At 45.9% G+C, this 20,219-nt stretch overlaps 1 protein-coding gene across 1 annotated transcript; it reads left to right on the top strand.

Annotated features, from left to right (window-relative positions):
* Positions 1-1,111: 1,111 nt before the first annotated feature.
* Positions 1,112-16,872, top strand: LOC310799443 (delayed-rectifier potassium channel regulatory subunit KCNS2; the record flags this gene model as incomplete). The annotated part of the gene is made up of 9 exons (XM_083662025.1): positions 1,112-1,282; positions 2,928-3,061; positions 5,582-5,746; positions 8,338-8,509; positions 9,737-9,820; positions 10,104-10,265; positions 10,945-11,028; positions 13,657-13,749; positions 16,420-16,872. 9 exons carry the CDS (start codon positions 1,112-1,114, stop codon positions 16,870-16,872), a joined length of 1,518 nt encoding a protein of 505 aa, XP_083518151.1.
* Positions 16,873-20,219: the final 3,347 nt, after the last annotated feature.

Below are 20,219 nucleotides of genomic sequence, written 5' to 3'. Positions count from 1 at the left end.
AGAACACCATTAAGTCTACATTAAGTCTACACCTGTCTGTGGTTCCTGAGGCCATTTCCTACACAGGCTGCAATTAGAGACTATAACATGATTACATTACAGTGCATTATAGCTACACTTTACCTGAGGTGATCCACTTACCACAGTCTGCGGATACAGTAGATACTCGGACTGCTGTTAGAGCTCACACACATGGAGGAACTGGCCTGCATTTATAGTGCTTTTATCCAAAGCGCTTTACCATGAGTAGGTACATTCACCCATTCATACACTGATGGCGGCAAGCTTCCACGCAGAGTGCTGCCACAGCCATCGGGAGCAATTTGGGGTTCAGTATCTTGCCCAAGGATCAAACCACCGAACTCTTTTATCCAAAGCGATTAGTGGACGACCCAACCATAAATAAAATACAAATAAATAAAAATGTAAAAATATTAAGTGATCTGAGACTTTATGAACCCTCCAGGGATGCAATCTTCATTTACTGGAACTTAATTTTGTTGCTAATAAACCCGATTGTCAACTGGATTTTATGATGTCTTCTGGCAGTAATATCAGCATAGTTTAAATTCTTGTGGGGAACAGTGGGAATTGTTGGGGCCTCAGCAAGATCTTGACATGATACTTTTCTATGGACAAACATATTTCTATATAGATTTTTTTTGGTAATTATTATTGAGTATTTTTTGATTTTTTGATAGAGTTTTGACTGTGGAATTGCGAGTAGATGTGTTGCAGCCATCGTTGATATTGAAATGAAGTGGGTATTGGTCTTAGCCTGATATCAGACTGAATTGTTATTTGTCATCTTGAAGCAACCAACTCGGTGGAGTGGGAGGATTCAAATGTCTGGACCCAGGCAGTATTGGTCTAGCTGTGTCTGATTCTAACAATCTGTTAAACACATCTTGTCATCAAATGTATGCGTAAATAACATCCAGTAATGTCCTCAGAACATTATACCCGGGTAAATAAATCTTGAAAAGCCTGAACTTGGGAACTCGAGGGAAAAGGTTTCGTCAGAAGACCGAAGAAACACACAGGACGTACAGTAGGTGCTAACTCCCGCAATAGCCACCTCAGCTGTCTCTCTTGGTCTCATTAGGAAATCATGGTGAAGGAGTGCCTGCCTAGCTGGGTCCACCAGGACCCAGATGAGGGTCTGGTCCACGTGAACGTCGGAGGGCTGAAGAGGAGCCTCTGCTCCAGCACCTTGAAGAAATTCCCTGATACCCGCCTGGGAAAACTGCTGGCCTGTGATTCAGAAGAAGCTATACTACAGGTCGGTCGGTTGGTTGGTTGGATGGGGGGAAGATAGATAGATGACTTTGTGTCAAGAACTCATTTTTTTTACGTCTTTCTTTGGGTCTTGACTTTCTTAATCTAAACCAACACATTCTCACTCCAAACTCCTCAGATACTGATATTTGGTCAGGACCCCACTTGGTGTCACTTTTCAATGCACTGGGTACCCCTTTTTTGCCATTTTTCAACGCCATAGGATGCCATGTTTTTAGTCATTTCTTGACGCCACGAGACCGTAGCCAAAAACTTGTGTTTCGGTTATGTTAGGCGACTAAAACAACTCGGCTAAGGTTCGACTTGTAGAAATAGTTTGGGTTTGGCTTAAAAAACGAAATTTCGAAATGTGGCTTACGGCTGAAATGTAGACCGAACCCCGGTCCCCGCCATCGAAGGCAAACGTATAGGCTACACCAGTGGTCCCCAATTACTTTTCACCAAGGGCCACATTTTGCTGAGGGCCGAGGGCTGGGCGCCGGCACGCCGGTGACCAAAATTGTGGGGCATTTGAAGCCAGATTTAGAGGAATAACTCATGTTAAATGAACAGTTGTGATGTCATGTCGCATGCGGCCTGTGTGCCGCTATTTGGGGAACTCCGCGCTACACCCACTCGCCACCCTGGCCACTGCACCCTTTTATTTCATCGTCACACTATGTCTATTGGACTAGCCTGTACGCTGGAAAATGATGAAAAAAGGTGTAGGCTACCCAGTGCGTTAAAGACGCCAAGGGGTCGTGACCAAACATCAGTATTTGACTAATTCAATAATGAGAGACTAGTAAGAAGGTTCAATAATCGTTAATGAAACAAATTGAGAATTTAAGTTTGACTCCATGATGTGATGACGCTCCTCCTGAGATGAGAGAGGAGGGCGTCAGTAATGTATAGGATAGACTAGAGAATCCCCCATATGGAATTCTTCAGGAGTCATGAGGTTGGTGGTGGTCAGGGGAGGAGGTGGATCGAAACAACTGCTTCAGCGATGATCAGCAACTGAGGAGTGACAGCACATAGGTGAGTTATACATAGTAAAAAAAAAACATGGGCTCTGATATACTACTCCGGTTAAGTGATTGGCCAGGAGAAAATGCGAGGGAAATGGAGTGTCTTAAGCTGATTGAATAATGGCCAGAGAGGGGGAGTGTGGGAAACTGTGAATGGACGGTGAGAGAAGCATGGATGAAAGGGGTGTGCATAACAATGAATGGGTGATATAACCTTGGCTGCAGAAGGGAGAATGTCATACGTTGTTACGCATAAGGCAGGCGGAAAAGTTGGTGTATTGAAAAAAGGAAAATGCAATAAGTGCAGTGGAAACAGATTAAGCAAATCTCCAAACTCCATTCAAAAACCTCTTCACCAACTCATATTACGCATAATGTAGTGGATGGAAACGTGCTTGATTTCGCATTTTCTTTTGTCGACTTTCTGAAAATTCGGTTAAAAGCTGTGGTACCTTTGGATGGAAACCCAGCTAATGTCTGTCTCCTTCCTCCTTTCCTTCCATCATTCCCATCCTCCCTCCATGAGTCCTCCCCCTCCTTTCATTTATTTGCTTGTCCTGTTTTCTTTCCTCTGCCTGGCCCCTCCCTCCTCTCCCTGGCCCCTCCCTCCTCTCTAAGGTGTGTGATGATTATGACGTTCAGCAGAAGGAGTTTTACTTTGACAGGAACCCCGGGCTGTTCCCCTACGTCCTCCACTTCTACCAGACCGGCAAACTCCACATCATGGACGAGCTGTGTGTCTTCTCCTTCAGGTGGGCAACCAATCTGTCCATCTGTCTGTCTGCATGTCAGGGGCACTTTTTATTCTGTGTTTTGTTCATGTTCAATGTTATTATAAATATTTCATCTATGTCTGCTCACTTTTGGCACCTATAGCATAGCTGAATTGTAGGAGGATCTGTCTCTAATCTGATCACCCAAAACACATTTTAATGCCAGGTCAGATCAGATTGCTTGACCACTTGAAAGTGCAAGTGTAAATGCTCCCAAGACACATCCAGGATGGATTGTGAGCTGATCGGCCAAACCCCCTCCGGAGGTGGTCAGGGACACATTGCGACCACATTGAACACAAGTGTAAATGCAAATGTGTTCTCAATCCGCATACAACAACAGTCCCCGCTGTTTTTCTGCTGCTCTAGTCTAAGCTACGGAGCTTGCCTGATCCGATCGCAATCGTATCTCAATGTGGACACTGGAGACACATACATGTAATCAGGTTGATGTGGTCAAGCACTCTGATCTGATCTCGGCATCTGATTGAAATCTGATCACCCAGAACACATTACACAGGTGTAAATAAAGTCTCTAGTCTGTATACTTTTTCCCCCCCAGATTTTTCCACTCTTCCCATTTAAATCATAGTCTGACTGCCTGGAAGCAGGATGCGGGTCTAAGCGCTGCCATTAGTGCTGACCATTTATGGATTTCCTTTCCGCCCCCTGCGTGTCATTCTATGGTCGCTCTCAAATGCCTCCACCTTTGTGAAACAACAACAATGTTAGCTCGTTGCTACACACTGAAAATGGCAAGTTTTGACGAAGATTTGGATTGTGCAACAAAGCAGGCCTGCTTGGTACTTTCGGTGGATGGTTGTAAAGATAACAGAGCATTTTTTTCCTCGCTAGCCCAGAGTGGAGGTATGACCAGCCAGACTCTCTCCCAGGCCAGTGCAGGGAGATAGTCTGGCAAGCAAGACTACTGAAATCATGACCCGGTTACTCAAGATAATCCACAGACCTTGTTGTGAGCAATCTCATGTCGGAACTATAGCAGCTAGCGGATGTACTTGATGTACAAACAAGCCATTTATATTGAGAGAAGGCAGACATCTCTACGGCCGATATCTCCCAAACTCAGCAACTCACACTAAACCTATAGACCAATTATACGCCTACGTCACAATGACAACAAAGCAAGCTGCGTGCGCAACGTGTAGGCAGAAAACCCTCAGCCCAGCATTCACAGACAGTGAAAAAGCCCCGCTGTCAGGACTGCTCTATGCCCATCTGCAACACACAGTTATATTTTAGTTTTAAAATGCAGTTCTCGGCTTACTACCACAGCTTATCGCCTAGTGATAAGCAATGTTATGCATCGAAATTAACGTTGTTTAATGGGATATGTCTTACAGACCCATACGCACTGGCGCTGTCAATTGGCCAAGCCTAGTCATACATATCGTGCATTCCTTTATAACTGGGGATAGCGTAGATAATTATTCTGTAACTTGCAAAGATATATTGTTATGTTGATAATGTACACAACTCAATAATGACATTATGTAACGTTACTTGGTCGTTAACTAACCGAGCGATGTGGCTGAGCAGCCTACAGTTTCAGGCAGCTTACCTGATTATGAAGAGCACTGCAAAGTCGGGCATTTTTAACGATTTCCTCTTTCGGCTTGCAACCAAAGACACCTACGGTTAGCATTAAAAGCAAGGACTAAAGTTTTACCGAATCCCGTCAACTCATACTGCTTTTATGCTAACCGTAGGTGTCTTTGGTTGCAAGCCGAAAGAGGAAATCGTTAAAAATGCCCGACTTTGCAGTGCTCGCTCATTTCATATCAGGTAAACTGTAGTAGGCTGCTAGTAACAGCCACATCGCTCGGTTAGTTAACAACCAAGTAACGTTAAATAATGTCATTATTGAGTTGAACTGATTGGAACGAGGACATCATTAAAAATGCCCAACTTTGTAGTGCTCTTCATAATCAGGTAAGCTGCCTGTAGCTGTAGGCTGCTCAGCCACATCGCTCGGTTAGTTAACGACCAAGTAACGTTACATAATGTCATTATTGAGTTGTGTGCATTATCAACATAACAATATATCTTTGCAAGTTACAGAATAATTATCTACGCTATCCCCAGTTATAAAGGAATGCACGATATGTATTGCCGGCCACTACGCTTGGCCAATTGACAGCGCCAGTGCGTATGGGTCTGTAAGACATATCCCATTAAACAACGTTAATTTCGATGCATAACATTGCTTATCACTAGGCGATAAGCTGTGGTAGTAAGCCGAGAACTGCATTTTAAAACTAAAATATAACTGTGTGTTGCAGATGGGCATAGAGCAGTCCTGACAGCGGGGCTTTTTCACTGTCTGTGAATGCTGGGCTGAGGGTTTTCTGCCTACACGTTGCGCGCGCAGCTCAATGTTGACAAGCTGTATAAGGGGTCTATTGATGGATAAATGTAAGAGGAAAATACACATTTCTATTTGATGACTATACAAAAACCCGACTTTTCTCCCCCACCCAGCCAGGAGATCGAGTACTGGGGCATCAACGAGTTCTTCCTGGATACTTGCTGTAGTTACCGTTACCACGACCGCAAGCTGGAGAGCAGCCGACATCACAGCTGGGACGACGAGAGCGAAGTCAGCAGCGTGGACACCTCTGTGGACGAGATCTCCGACTTGAACAGGTGGGGTGGAGCTGAGGAGAGAAGGAGGTAGACTGAGGGACTGAGGTAGAGAGGGAGAAGGATGGACTGAGGTAGAGAGGAGGAGGGATGGACTGAGGTAGAGAGGAGGAAGGATGGACTGAGGTAGAGAGGGGAGGGATGGACTGAGGTAGAGAGGGAGAAGGATGGACTGAGGTAGAGAGGGGGAGGGATGGACTGAGGTAGAGAGGGGAGGGATGGACTGACGTAGAGAGGGAGAAGGATGGACTGAGGTAGAGAGGGGAGGGATGGACTGAGGTAGGGATGGACTGAGGTAGAGAGGGGAGGGATGGACTGACGTAGAGAGGGAGAAGGATGGACTGAGGTAGAGAGGGGGAAGGATGGACTGAGGTAGAGAGGAGGAAGGATGGACTGAGGTAGAGAGGAGGAAGGATGGACTGAGGTAGAGAGGAGGAAGGATGGACTGAGGTAGAGAGGAGGAAGGATGGACTGAGGTAGAGAGGAGGAGGGATGGACTGAGGTAGAGAGGAGGAAGGATGGACTGAGGTAGAGAGGGAGAAGGATGGACTGAGGTAGAGAGGGGAGGGATGGACTGAGGTAGAGAGGAGGAAGGATGGACTGAGGTAGAGAGGAGGAAGGATGGACTGAGGTAGAGAGGAGGAAGGATGGACTGAAGTAGAGAGGAGGAGGGATGGACTGAGGTAGAGAGGAGGAAGGATGGACTGAGGTAGAGAGGAGGAAGGATGGACTGAGGTAGAGAGGAGGAAGGATGGACTGAGGTAGAGAGGGGGAGGGATGGACTGAGGTAGAGAGGAGGAGGGATGGACTGAGGTAGAGAGGAGGAAGGATGGACTGAGGTAGAGAGGAGGAAGGATGGACTGAGGTAGAGAGGAGGAAGGATGGACTGAGGTAGAGAGGAGGAGGGATGGACTGAGGTAGAGAGGAGGAGGGATGGACTGAGGTAGAGAGGAGGAAGGATGGACTGAGGTAGAGAGGAGGAAGGATGGACTGAGGTAGAGAGGAGGAAGGATGGACTGAGGTAGAGAGGAGGAAGGATGGACTGAGGTAGAGAGGAGGAGGGATGGACTGAGGTAGAGAGGAGGAAGGATGGACTGAGGTAGAGAGGAGGAAGGATGGACTGAGGTAGAGAGGAGGAAGGATGGACTGAGGTAGAGAGGAGGAAGGATGGACTGAGGTAGAGAGGAGGAAGGATGGACTGAGGTAGAGAGGAGGAAGGATGGACTGAGGTAGAGAGGTGGAGGGATGGACTGAGGTAGAGAGGGGGAAGGATGGACTGAAGTAGAGAGGGGGAGGGATGGACTGAGGTAGAGAGGAGGAAGGATGGACTGAGGTAGAGAGGGGGAGGGATGGACTGAGGTAGAGAGGAGGAAGGATGGACTGAGGTAGAGAGGGGGAGGGATGGACTGAGGTAGAGAGGAGGAAGGATGGACTGAAGGCAGGAAGTTGTACACATTTCCAATGCGATCTCACTCCCAGTGTGTCAAAATGTGCCGATTTGCCACGCCTCCTCGGCGTCATTCTTGCCAACATAATATGCAGAAGAAGAACCGTTGGACCACCTGGAGGTCACCCTCTTGAACGTAATAACAGTGCATTCCTGACTTGCAACTTTCTTGTGACGAGAGACCTGGTTCAAATCCCGAATCATAAACCCAACCAAGTTGCTTTTGTTGCCTAAACCTAAGTTCACTTTACTTGCCTAAACCCAACCAAGTTGTTGTGCTTGCCTGAACTTAACCAGCGATTTGAGCCGTGGCTCTGGCGAAACTTGACCAGGCTGAAACGGGCCGGTAGCAGCAAGCCGCCAGTCCTTCCTTGGCCAAATAAAGAGGAAAAGAGCCGGTGGTCGGCGCGCACACGGGAGAAGTTAGCATGGAAGGCTTTCTCCCAGAAAGAGACGACGTGGAAGAGGAATCACCCCATACTCTTCAAACAGGTTTCATTGCATTCTTATTTTTGTTTTAAGGATGTTGGTTGTTATGGTTAGGGTTAGGCAAGTAAAACAACTTGGTTGCAAAGCTAACTTCTCGCAGGTGCGGTCGGAGCGCCGGCTCACTTCCTGGTCCGCCCTGCTCGGATAAAAACAAAACAGAAAACAGGAAGAGCCGGTGTCTGTGCTGGAGGAAGGTGCACATCCAAATATGACGTGAAAGGGGTGAACAGTATCACGTCGGAAGTAATGACGCCGAGGGGGCGTGGCAAACCAGCGTATTTTGACAAACCTGTTGACATTTTCCCTGTCATCAAGATACTTCCAAATTCCAACACAGAGAGGGAACCAACCAGGGAATCAGCTGTTGTGTGTTGTTGCACTTGGTCGAGAGCCACTTGTTTACAGTAAAGAAATATTAAATTTGGCTAAAACTTAAATCATTGTCAGTGTTACTGTAATATCTCCATAGCTAGGAGTTCCTAGGCATTCAACCACCCAAACACTAGGCTCTTTCTGTGTGGTCAGATCATATTTAATACAAGTCAATTAATGTCAGAGGTCATCGTTCACCTTAACCTCACCTTGTTTTACACTCTCCTCCATGTCTCCCCCTTTTTCTCAAAATGTCACCTCCTCCTCCTCCTCCTCTTCCTCACAGAGACATCCAGCACTTCCAGGAAGTGTGTTGCGGGAACGTCAGGAAGTGTCTGTGGCTGACGCTGGAGAACCCTGGATACTCCATCCCCAGCAAGCTGTTCAGCCTGCTGTCCATAGGGGTGGTGCTCACATCCATCGCCACCATGTGCATTAACAGCATTCCAGAGTATCAGGTAGAGTTGATTGTAAGCCCCCGTTCACACAGGACGCCGAAGCAACGCTCAACCTACGCTGAACCCACAAGTTTCATTTAGGCGTCCTTGTTAACAGGCGAAGCCGTTCACAGCACCCGCGCGCGCGCGTCACGCCGAAGCCACGCTCACGCCTCGCTCAAGCGATCGTTCAGGATTCACGCCTATTTTCTAAGCGTGACGCGTGCTGAAGCCGAGCATCGATCTGTCGAGCCAGGCATGAAGTCAACGGGAGTTGTGGTGGGCGGGTTCAAGGCGCCGAGTAGGCGCTGAGAGGAAAAGAGAAGGCTCCTTGTGTGAACGGCTCAGCGTGAGCCTGCCTCAAGCTTCAGTTGTGCTTACGTTAGGCGTCCTGTGTGAACAAGGGCTGAGACTATGGCAGCACATGACTGTCTCTAGAAGGATGAACAAATGAGTGGATGAATGTATGACATTCCAGGCCAGAGGGATGGAAGGATTATTGCAATGAGCCAGCAAGTGAGTGAGTGAGTGAATGAACAAATGAATGAATGAATACTACAGTAAGTGACACTGATATATTGCTGGTTGGATTAGGCATTTAGCAGATGCTCCTATCCAGAGCAATTTACAATGAGTGCAACATGATCAATCCCCCACCTGGCTGTATCCAGATATGATGTAGCTGGATTATATTTAAATTTGGCATTAAAGGGATCCTGGGTTTACACACACTGAAATGTGTTTTGTCTTCTCACCTATTTACCTCCTTTAGAACTGACAGTAAACACTTTGTTTCCTTATTCCCATCCACAGTTTGGTAAAAAAAAATGTACGTAACTCTCTGCACTCTCTCTCTGCTCTGTGCTCTCTCTCTCTCTCTCTGCTCTGTGCTCTCTTTCTCTCTCTCTGCTCTGTGCTCTCTCTCTCTCTCTGCTCTGTGCTCTCTCTCTCTCTCTCTGCTCTGTGCTCTCTCTCTCTCTCTCTGCTCTGTGCTCTCTTTCTCTCTCTCTGCTCTGTGCTCTCTCTCTCTCTCTGCTCTGTGCTCTCTCTCTCTCTCTCTGCTCTGTGCTCTCTCTCTCTCTCTGCTCTGTGCTCTCTCTCTGCTCTGTGCTCTCTCTCTCTCTCTCTCTGCTCTGTGCTCTCTCTCTCTCTCTCTCTCTTCTCTCTGCTCTGTGCTCTCTCTCTCTCTCTGCTCTGTGCTCTCTCTCTCTCTCTCTCTCTCTCTCTCTCTGCTCTGTGCTCTCTCAGACGTTTGACGCTGACGGAAAGCTGATCGAGGATCCCACCATGCAGGCGCTGGAGGTCTTCTGCACCTGCTGGTTCACCTTCGAGGTGGGCAGATCAAAACGAGTGGTACTGGGGGGGGGGTATTAGAAAATAAGTAAAACTAATGGCATAAAAGGTATTGGTAAATGGTATGAAATGATTATCTGCACACGGCAAGACGCAATTGGTCAAATAAGCAAGAGCCGTCCAGCAAGTGTAAGTTACTGTCTGCTGGTTTTTAGATGGCTCTTTTTGGCACAACGCAACAAAAGTAGTTTGGTCCAAGTTGAATAACTGTTTGTGTTGAAGTGATTTCAGGTTCATAACGGGCTGTTTTTCATCCTGTGAGGTGGTGACGAGGCTGCTGCTGGCTCCTAACAGGAGGAAGTTCTTCCGTCACCCTCTGAACATGATCGACATGGTGTCTGTGGTTCCCATCTACATCACACTGCTCTTCGACTTGGCTGTGGGATCCGAGTCTGAACTGGGAGACCTGGGGCGGCTCATACAGGTGGCTACAACGTTTCCATTGATTCTATTTGATCTTCTCATGGTTATTTCCCAGTTTATTTTGTAGGCATGTTCCTGCAGTTCCTCAGCGTCATCATTTAAAGGGGCACTCCTTGGAAAAACAATGCTGATTTGAACCTGAGCTCACACATAATCCGAAAACTGTCAACCCAAAAAATGCATACAGACATTTCCATGTGACATGTTTTTCCGTGGATTTTCTGTTGTTTGAGTTGTTATGCAAATGTTGCACTTAAACTGCTAGTTCATCTCCATGCGGCATAGGGTGGCTTTAGCTCAGGAGGTAGAGCGGGTTGGCCAATGACGCAAGGGTTGGCGGTTCGATCCCCGCTCCCTCCTAGCTGCTGTCGTTGTGTCCTTGGGCAAGACACTTAACCCTCCTTGCCTCGTATGATTGGTATGAATGTAGACATGAATGATGGTGGTCGGAGGGGCCGTTGAGCGCCGATGTGTGGCTGCCACGCTTTCGAACCACTGGTACGAATGGTGTGAACGAATAATGATTCTGTGAAGCGCTTTGAGCACTTGGAAAGGCGCTATATAAATCCAATCATTATTATTATTATTATGCCTCTTTCTTATATCCGTATCGTGTTTGGGAGGATCTTATGAGAAAAGACGGGTAGAATGAACGACAAAGCATCTCTCTCTCTTCTCAGGTCTTCAGGTTGATGAGGATCTTCAGAGTGTTGAAGCTGGCCAGACATTCCACAGGGCTCCGCTCGCTGGGAGCCACACTGAGGGTGAGTCAGGAGGCGGGGCCACACTGAGGGTGAGTCAGCAGGAGGCGGGGCCACACTGAGGGTGAGTCAGCAGGAGGCGGGGCCACACTGAGGGTGAGTCAGGAGGCGGGGCCACACTGAGGGTGAGTCAGGAGGCGAGGCCACATTGAGGGTGAGTCAGGAGGGCGGGGCCACACTGAGGGTGAGTCAGGAGGGCGGGGCCACACTGAGGGTGAGTCAGGAGGGCGGGGCCACACTGAGGGTGAGTCAGGAGGGCGGGGCCACACTGAGGAGGGTGAGTCAGGAGGGCGGGGCCACACTGAGGGTCAGTCAGGAGGCGGGGCCACACTGAGGGTGAGTCAGGAGGCGGGGCTACACTGAGGGTGAGTCAGGAGGGCGGGGCCACACTGAGGAGGGTGAGTCAGGAGGGCGGGGCCACATTGAGGGTGAGTCAGGAGGCGGGGCCACACTGAGGGTCAGTCACGTCGTGCACTGGGACAACTGTGTGAAGAATTATATATTTTTTGGCAACACTGCAGTCTGAGGCGAGAGTTGAGTTGAAAAATTCAACTCGAGCGAACAGGCGATGAGGCGGAAATCACGTCATTTGTGCCGCGAAAATGTGAGTCTCTCGCCTTATTCTAGATCAAATCTACTCGAGCGTCATGCAAATATGTGAAAATCCCCCTGGTGCTGTGGACGCGCAGTAAGTGGGGGTGCTGCGATGTCTGTGCTTTACTGATTGGCTGCATCATTGGCTGCACAGGTGGGACTGCATCTTTCATGGGCAGTGTTGGGCAAGTTACTTTCAAAATGTAATATACTACATATTACTAGTTACTTTCATTTGAAAGTAATAAGTTACTTTACAATATTACTCTCTGTGTAGAGTAACTCATCACTTATTACACTACTTTTGCATTACTTTCACCAAAATAACAGCAGTAGCAGAATTACATCGCCGCCCCGGAACCATCCCGAAAAATAATTTCAACCGTCTTGAAGTCAGTGTAAACCGTCCAAAATTCTAAATGTTATCCTTTTCCTTTGTTATTGTCATCTACAGTGGTTATTTGCATAAAAACACACAATTTGATTAGGAAATGATTGTATCTTTGTGCTTTGATAAAAAAAAAGGAAAAAAGAAGAAAAAAAAGTGTAACTTGTGTTACTTGACAAAGTAACTGGTATAATATTACTGAAATCCTATTGGTAATAAGTTATATTACTGAGTTACTGCTAAAAGTAATATATTACATGTAATATGTTACTTTTATAATGAGTTACCCCCAACACTGTTCATGGGGGACAATGTGTTTACTGTTGCCTCTGTGTCACATAGCAATGTCACTTCTTGTGTTTCACTGTCAGTCACTCACAAGCATGGATCACTGTTTATCCCATCAGTACTTTGACTGCAGGCCTTTCTTTCTCTACCAGCACTGAGTCCTGATCAACAGCAGTCCAACAAATCCTGTAGCGTAGTATGCATCTATACTGTCATTGATTATAAGCCCCCACAATGTGTATCAGTTACACACGCAGAGATATCACATCTCGTGCAGAATCACATGTTACAATCCACTACTGTGTGGCTCTCCTTATCCTGGATTACATTACAACGACCTCGTGACCAACATCCTGAGTCTTTGAGAGTCGTACATATATACAGTGTTTCCCCTAGAATTTGTTGTCAGGCCTGGAGGGACTTCAAAACCTAAACCGACCGCAGGGGGGACCCTCGCTGGCGACCGACATTTTGGCCGTTTGAAGCCAGATTTGGATAATATTAACATTAGGATTAGGCTGTGATGTCATTATTTATTCATATTAGTCATTTAGTTATTAGTAAAAAAAAATCCTGTATATATACAGTATATATATATATATATATTCAGTGTTTCCCCTACAATTGTACAGGGCTGACGGGCCAACAAGGCCCCCGCCAGGCTTGAATTTCTTTTTACTAATAACATAAATGACTAATATGAATAAATAATGACATCACAGCCTAATCCTAATTTTAATATTATCAAAATCTGGCTTCAAACAGCCAAAATTTTGTTCGCCAGTGAGGGTCCCACCTGCGGTCGGTTTAGGTTTTGAAGTCCCTCCAGGCCTGAAAATGTGTTTGTGTAATAGCGAGAAAAACAACAAATGTGCAAAGCCACATATAGTTATGAGCCAAATAACGTAGCTTTACTACTTTGATTATCAAATAAATCTAGAAAAAGTAAATAGCCTTGACAGAAACGTGTGAAAAAGACACAAGATGAGAAGAGCAGTAAGGGCAGCGCAAATCTCAAACCACGTCGAGTGGAGGAGACTCATCGACGTATCCCGGGAAGCATCGACTTGTGCTAGTGACGTCGACGCGTCGGTGCAACCTCTAGTAGTGCACACCCCAAATGTTCTAACTACGTGGACATCATCACTGATGACATCATCACCGTTATCCATTCCTGACTGAATGAATGAATGCCTGACTCACCCCCAAAACGCCTCCTCTTGACCACACGCTGCGCAGGCTGCGCACGTGGTAAAAACATATTTTTTGTTAATGAAGGGATTCCACACTCATCTGCCCTTAAATCTCCTCCCTGTCGCAAAGTGTCTGACATGCTGTCCTCCATCTTGGCTCCTCTGCAGCACAGTTACCGGGAGGTGGGCGTCCTGCTGCTCTACCTGGGTGTGGGCGTGTCCGTGTTCTCCGGCATGGCCTACACCGCTGAATATGAAGAGGTATTTTCACTACGCTCAGTGGTTCTCAAAGTTGGGGTCCGGGGACCACCTGGGGTCCTTTAGGGCAGTGGTCCTCAAAATGGGGTCCGGGGACGCCCGGGGGGTCCTTGAGGGGGTTCCAGGGGTCCCCAACAAAGATGGGGGTCATTTATCTTCCCTATAATTCCATCCCTATGCAACACAATGGCAGAATGTGGTCATGGGTTTTATACACCTTCTGTAATAAAATATCTAAAAGCAAAAATCATATCAGATTGGGGGCCCCTAGTTGGGACAAAATAGGGTCATCTGTAATCTGATTTGTGTGAGTTAAGGGGGTCCTTGATGTGGAAAACTCTGAGGACCACTACTTTAGGGGGTTCCAGGGGGTCCCCAGCAAATTGATGAATTGTTCAAATTTACAAGAAGTGAACACGATTAGAGAATGTAAACGACCGACTGTTCTGATCATAGTTTCTCTGTTATCTCTCTACCTACAACACAGACAGTCATGCAGTTCTGGACAAAATCATATCTAACATGACAAATATTCTCAGATTTGGGTCTGAGAGACAAAATCCCATCAAATGGGGGTCTGATGTGGACTTAACTCATTGAGTGCCAATGACGTCTAAAGACGTCAATTCAAATAGTAACGTAGAGTGCCAATGACGTCTAAAGACGTCAATTGCGTTTTTTGACGGTGGGACGTGGATCAAAGCCTGATGCATCTCCTGTAAAAATATGGGAGATGTCGAATGTGTATAAGCTATTTTACGGACCCATTAGGTGGCGACAGTGCTCTCCAGATTAGAGAAAGGTGAGGAAAAAACAGAGAAGAAGTCATGGGGAAACGGAAACCGCATCGGTATGCATCGATATGCATGAAGCATAACGTTAGCTGTGCCTGTGAACAGCAGCCAATCTGCTGCCACAATTGAGCCCCTCCGTCTCCGCTGCGATAGCCCCTCCACATGATTAGTTGCCGACACCAGCGTCTTTCTGAAAAGTTACATTATTCTCAGCTGGAAGCACTGGGAGCCGGCGACAAAAACGGCGGAACGCTGTGAAAAAGCTGGGCATAGCGCACTTTTCAGTGCAGAGCAAACGCAGCAGAGAGCCACCAGAGACACTCCCACGGAGGAGTGTGCAGTTGAGGGGGGTGGGGCACGCAGGGCACTGAGGGCAGCATACAACACCGACCCAGACAGCAGGAGGCTCGATGGACAGATTTACAAACACAAGCTAGAATATCTGATGCCCACCAGCAGTAAATCAAGACCAGCAAGAAGGTGTAGGGTCTGCGCACGCAGGGGCCAGCGCTGCTGGTTGCAGCTAAAAAATATTATTTTGCCAAACAAAATTCCTTTGTTTTCGCTGTTTTATTGAAGGAAATTATTTTTGAGGTGTCACTACATCAGAAAATATTAGCTTCAGAGTCAGTGATGTGCTTGAAATGCTTCATTTCACAAAAGGCTGATTATCTCAGCTTCTAGTTTGAAACGTCTGTTTTTGCTGAAAACAACCTATCTTCTGATGATATCAATATCAATAAACTTTTTATTGCTGATGATACAATAGAGTCTCATCGTTCTTTGGGCGTGTTCGGTGTTTACATAGTAATATCACACAATATTCTGTGGGCCTCGAGAAATCACTGAAAACGCTCTGAAAGGGCTGGCACTGGGAGCATCCGTTTTCCAAAAGTGGCTGGCACTCAATGAGTTAAATTAGGGCTCGTTGATATGATAAAGGTTGAGAGTAATCACTGGTAGACTCACTTTTATAGACTGGCTTTCAATGTAAATATTTCATTTTATTAGTTGTTGTTGTTATTCCATCGTGTCTTTTTAGCTGCGACCAGCAGCTCTATAAGTCACTCTGTTGGTCAATACAAAGTTCACCAGCCTTTATCAGGCACAGTTTTCACCCTAGGATGGAGGCTGACATTTGTCCCATGCCGTGTGTGTGTGTGCGTGCGCGTGTGTGTGCGTGTGTGTGTGTGAAGGTGTGTGTTTGTGTTGATAGCAATTGCCTCAAAGGTTTGTTTTTGTTTTTGTCTGTCCGTCTCATACATTTATGAAGGGACTGCCATGACAGTTGGTGGACAGAGCAGGCCGTGGGCCAAGCACAATAATGATTGATTCGATGTTAGTGGTGATCTGGATCTGGGATTTCGGCCAGTCGTCTATCTCATATTTTAACCACAACTATGAAATGAATGGAGATAGAGACATGATCCAAATCATAAGGGTGTGTTTGCAGGTTGAGAAATCAATTGAACCTCAAGTTGAAGTGAGATGAATGAAGTCTGTGAGTGTAAACAGGAAGTTGGGGAATTGTCAAGCAATTGGCTTCCTAGTATATATTTTTAATGCTTTTGGACCCTTGTGTCATTTAGGTTTATTCATTTTGTTCTATTCCTACTGTTTTTATGTAGAGCTTTGTAAAAAATAAGATAACTATTGTGACCATTACTACTAGTGTATTTACTATTATTATGTTATAATAGTGAGGATCATAATTTCATTCTGGTGATTCTAGGTTTTGATTCTTGGTTGTGGCTAGTTACATGTATGTATCTGTTTCTTAATTAATTTAGATACCATGTATTTGTTGATCTGTGTCAACCAAATATGAAGTACCAACCTATCTTTCTTTCTTTCTCTCTCCCCCCCCCCCACCATCCAGGGCGAGGGTCTGGACACCATCCCTGCATGCTGGTGGTGGGGCACAGTGAGCATGACCACAGTGGGCTACGGGGACGTGGTGCCCGTCACGGTGGCCGGCAAGCTGGCCGCCAGCGGCTGCATCCTGGGCGGCACGCTGGTGGTGGCGCTGCCCATCACCATCATCTTCAACAAGTTCTCCCACTTCTACCGCAAGCAGAAAGCCCTGGAGGCGTCTGTGAGGAACAACAATCGCCGCAGCGGCCTGAGGGTGAGCTGCGACCGCGGCGCCGAGGAGGACAATGATGACGAGGATGAGGAAGAGGGTTCAGACGGGGACAGCTGCTGTCTGGATGACGACGCAGACGCAGACGATATAGATTATGAGGACGATGGAGGAGTGGTGAATTACAGCTACGTGGAACATCTGTCCTACACGTCGATAGTGAGGAAGAAGGAGCCGTATCAACTTTGAGGAAGACTTGTGTTCACACTGCAGCCCAAACTGCTCCAATTCAGATCTCCACCTCTCCTGTGACGCACATCTGATGGTTTTAGTCATAAACTATATACAGCACCCTGTAGATAGAAATATGGACGTTGTCACCCTGTCGTCACCCACTGGTTTCTGGACTCCTCTTTTGAAGCCTTGAGTTTGGCATTTTCACCGTTGCCATCTTGGGGTTCTTTTGGGAGCCAGAAGCAGCTAGCGCGAGATGAGTGTGAGCTGCGCGATCGATCACTGGACAGGCGACTTGTCAATCACGCCTCAAGGCATATCTGCTTCCTCCTCTATTTGACTTTAAACGGGACCATAACTTACAGATTGAACATGATGCTGTATTGAACACTTGACACTAGCGACTGAGACCATAAAACACACCATAACCATAACACAATAAATAAAGAACACATACCATAACCAAACATAACACAAATGTTAAATGTGACTTGGCACACTTGCGGAAACATATTCTGGCACCTGGGCTGTGCATGGACGGTGCTTTCAGTGGCTTCCATGACGGAGGGGAGTTCTTTTCTTGGTCATTTGTGCATGCGCATCATTTCAACATGGAGGTATATTTCGGATATCAGATGTGGGTCACTTTCAGAAAATAAATGTGTGAACAGTCAGACAAAAGAAATCGAATAAAAGTCTGGGAATTGAGGACGTAGGCCTGCAGTGTGAACGCAGCCTGAGATTTAACTGGAACTGGACTGAATTGAAATATCATGAACACAAATGAACTGCACTGAATCGATGTGAACTGTAGAAATAACTAATGGAGATATTACAAGAGATACAATAAGCAATATTTTATCTCTTCCATGTGGGCGGAGATGAGCTGGTTTCACGCAGTTCAGACATTGGCAGCCAAGAAGTCATCTAATCTGCCTTAATACCGCAGACACATTGGTACGACATTAAAACCAAATGAGTTCACAAAGACCGTTTTCCTCTCAGCCTACTACCAAACCTTTTCCTGTCACTTCCACTGGTGAGAAGACACAGGAGTGGATTTGACCAATCAGAGACCAATGAGATATTTGGGTAGGATAGTGTGGTATAATGACACCAGAAATGTTATGTACTGGGGATTCAAAATTATGGCATGAGTCAAATCAGGAAAATATCAGGAATCCAGATTCTGTCAAATCAGGAATCCAGATTCTGGTAGTATCACACTTCCCATATCGAGTCAAGACGTGCTCCTGATATGAAATCTCTTCTGTGCTGTGATCGGAGAGTATCCAACACAGATATCATCATATATGGGTCATAATGCAAAAATCATCTCTGGATTCTGGGGTGTTTTGCACAGTGACTAGGCAGCACTGTAGCTCGTGCAAGCATGCACAGTGATGGGCAACTACTTGGAAAATGTAGTAAGCTAAGCTATCAGTTACTCTCAATTAAATATAGCTAAACTACATTGAAGCTATCCCCAGAGAAATGTAGCAAGCTAAGCTACGAGCAACATGGCAAAAGCAGCTTGCTACATCAAGGATACTTTTTTCTCACATTGAATTAACTTCATGTAGAACAACTTTCAACCAAACAAATAGGCAGGTAAAAGAAAATATCATTTTGATTGTTTATTATATTATAAAACACACTGAAACTCTCACTGGCACAATATTCAAAAACAGACAATAAAACCTGAAAGTCTTCTTCATCACTACCAGTGGCTCAGCCATCTTTCAAAGTTCGTTGCTGATGTGACTTCGCCAGCACATGACATATTTTGCCCTACCCTTAACCAATCGTCAGTCTTCATTGCCTAAACCCAACCCAATCAGAGGCAGAGTAGTGCCGGGTCTTGCTCCAACAGAGGCAAGGATGCTAAAAAGCAAGGATGAAACAACAACACTGTCTTGTTGTCCGTCATAATGGAACTGGGAGTGCTTTATTGGCTACACAGGCACACTTGACATATGCAATGTCTCCTCCTGTTTAATCCAAACCGCAGCAGAAATCTCCACTGCGTGCTTTGCTCATGGATTTTCTCTGGAGAGTAGCTTGTAGCTTTTGCGGGAAGCTACAAGCTACTTGGGTCTATAAATAGCTTAGCTACTGAAAAAGCTACTTGGTTCAAAAGTAGTGAAGCTACCACCAAGCTACTGAGAAATGTAGTTAAGCTATGTAGCTTCACTACTTGTAGCAAGCTACTGCCCAACACTGAGCATGCATTAACAGTGGGAATCCTGCCATGGCTACATGTGTACTGTATGAAGCAGAAAAACCAAAGAGGACATTGCTCAAACTGGATTATTTTAACTGGAAGTATTGGAAATGACAAAATAAAGTACACAAACAAATCAAAGGCAATTTCCCTTCTCGCTGTTTATGGATCCACAATTTGTCGCTTTACGCAGATTCTGATGCTGATGGAGAGACACAATATCTGCCCAAAATCTGTAATGCATTTTATGTGGCTCAGTACAATATTTCAGTAAACACATACCTAACCTACGTAAAAGTAAAATAACTGCCTTACAGAAAATACTCAAAAATGTAATTACAGTAACAGGAGTAAATGTAATTAGTTACTTCCATCCTTGCCTTTGGATGCTGCGATCTTAATCTGTGCTCTTAATTAGCTGAATTTCTGTTCTTATCTATCTACCTACCTACCTACCTACCTACCTACCTACCTCTCACCTGTTTTCTTTATCATTAACCAGGAACTGTCCAGAGAGAATTTGGTGTGATTTCAAACAGTTGGAAAATTTTGATATCCAGAAATCTCAGCAGTGGGGTGAAGTAATCATTGAGTCACTGGTATTGACAATAAACCTAGATGCCCTGCAAATATACAGTATGATGGTCATTTTGTGCCCAGACAGTTCAAACCGTTACATAGTGAATCTTAGCTGCCTTCATCCATTCATTGCTTCCAGCTCAGACACACACACACACACACACACACACACACACACACACACACACACACACACACACACACACACACGGTTATTGGGCTGAAAGGAACACCACACACACACACACACCCTGAAGGAGAGAGAGAGATCAGATTCATGTCCGCATGATTAAAAATTCATCCCTGCTCTGTTGGCCGAAGTCCGACATGAGAAATAACCGACGAGAAATGAGAACGAGTTGTGGCTGAAAACTTTCAGTGTTTATGATGAATATGACGGGACAACAAGCCAAAGCTTTTAGTCAATGTGATGTTAGAATGAGCTCACTCACTGGCTCCTGTCCTCAATCAAACAGATTGGAGAAAATCACTTTGACTCTTAATAAAGAAAATGCATTAAAGTCTTGACTATACTTCATGACGTCTGACTCTACTTAGC

Source organism: Poromitra crassiceps (genome assembly GCF_964638095.1).
Source record: "Poromitra crassiceps genome assembly, chromosome: 27".
NCBI classification, from domain to species: domain Eukaryota; kingdom Metazoa; phylum Chordata; class Actinopteri; order Beryciformes; family Melamphaidae; genus Poromitra; species Poromitra crassiceps.
Note: the sequence above shows the minus strand (reverse complement) of the source record. Positions and strands in the feature narration are given on the sequence as shown.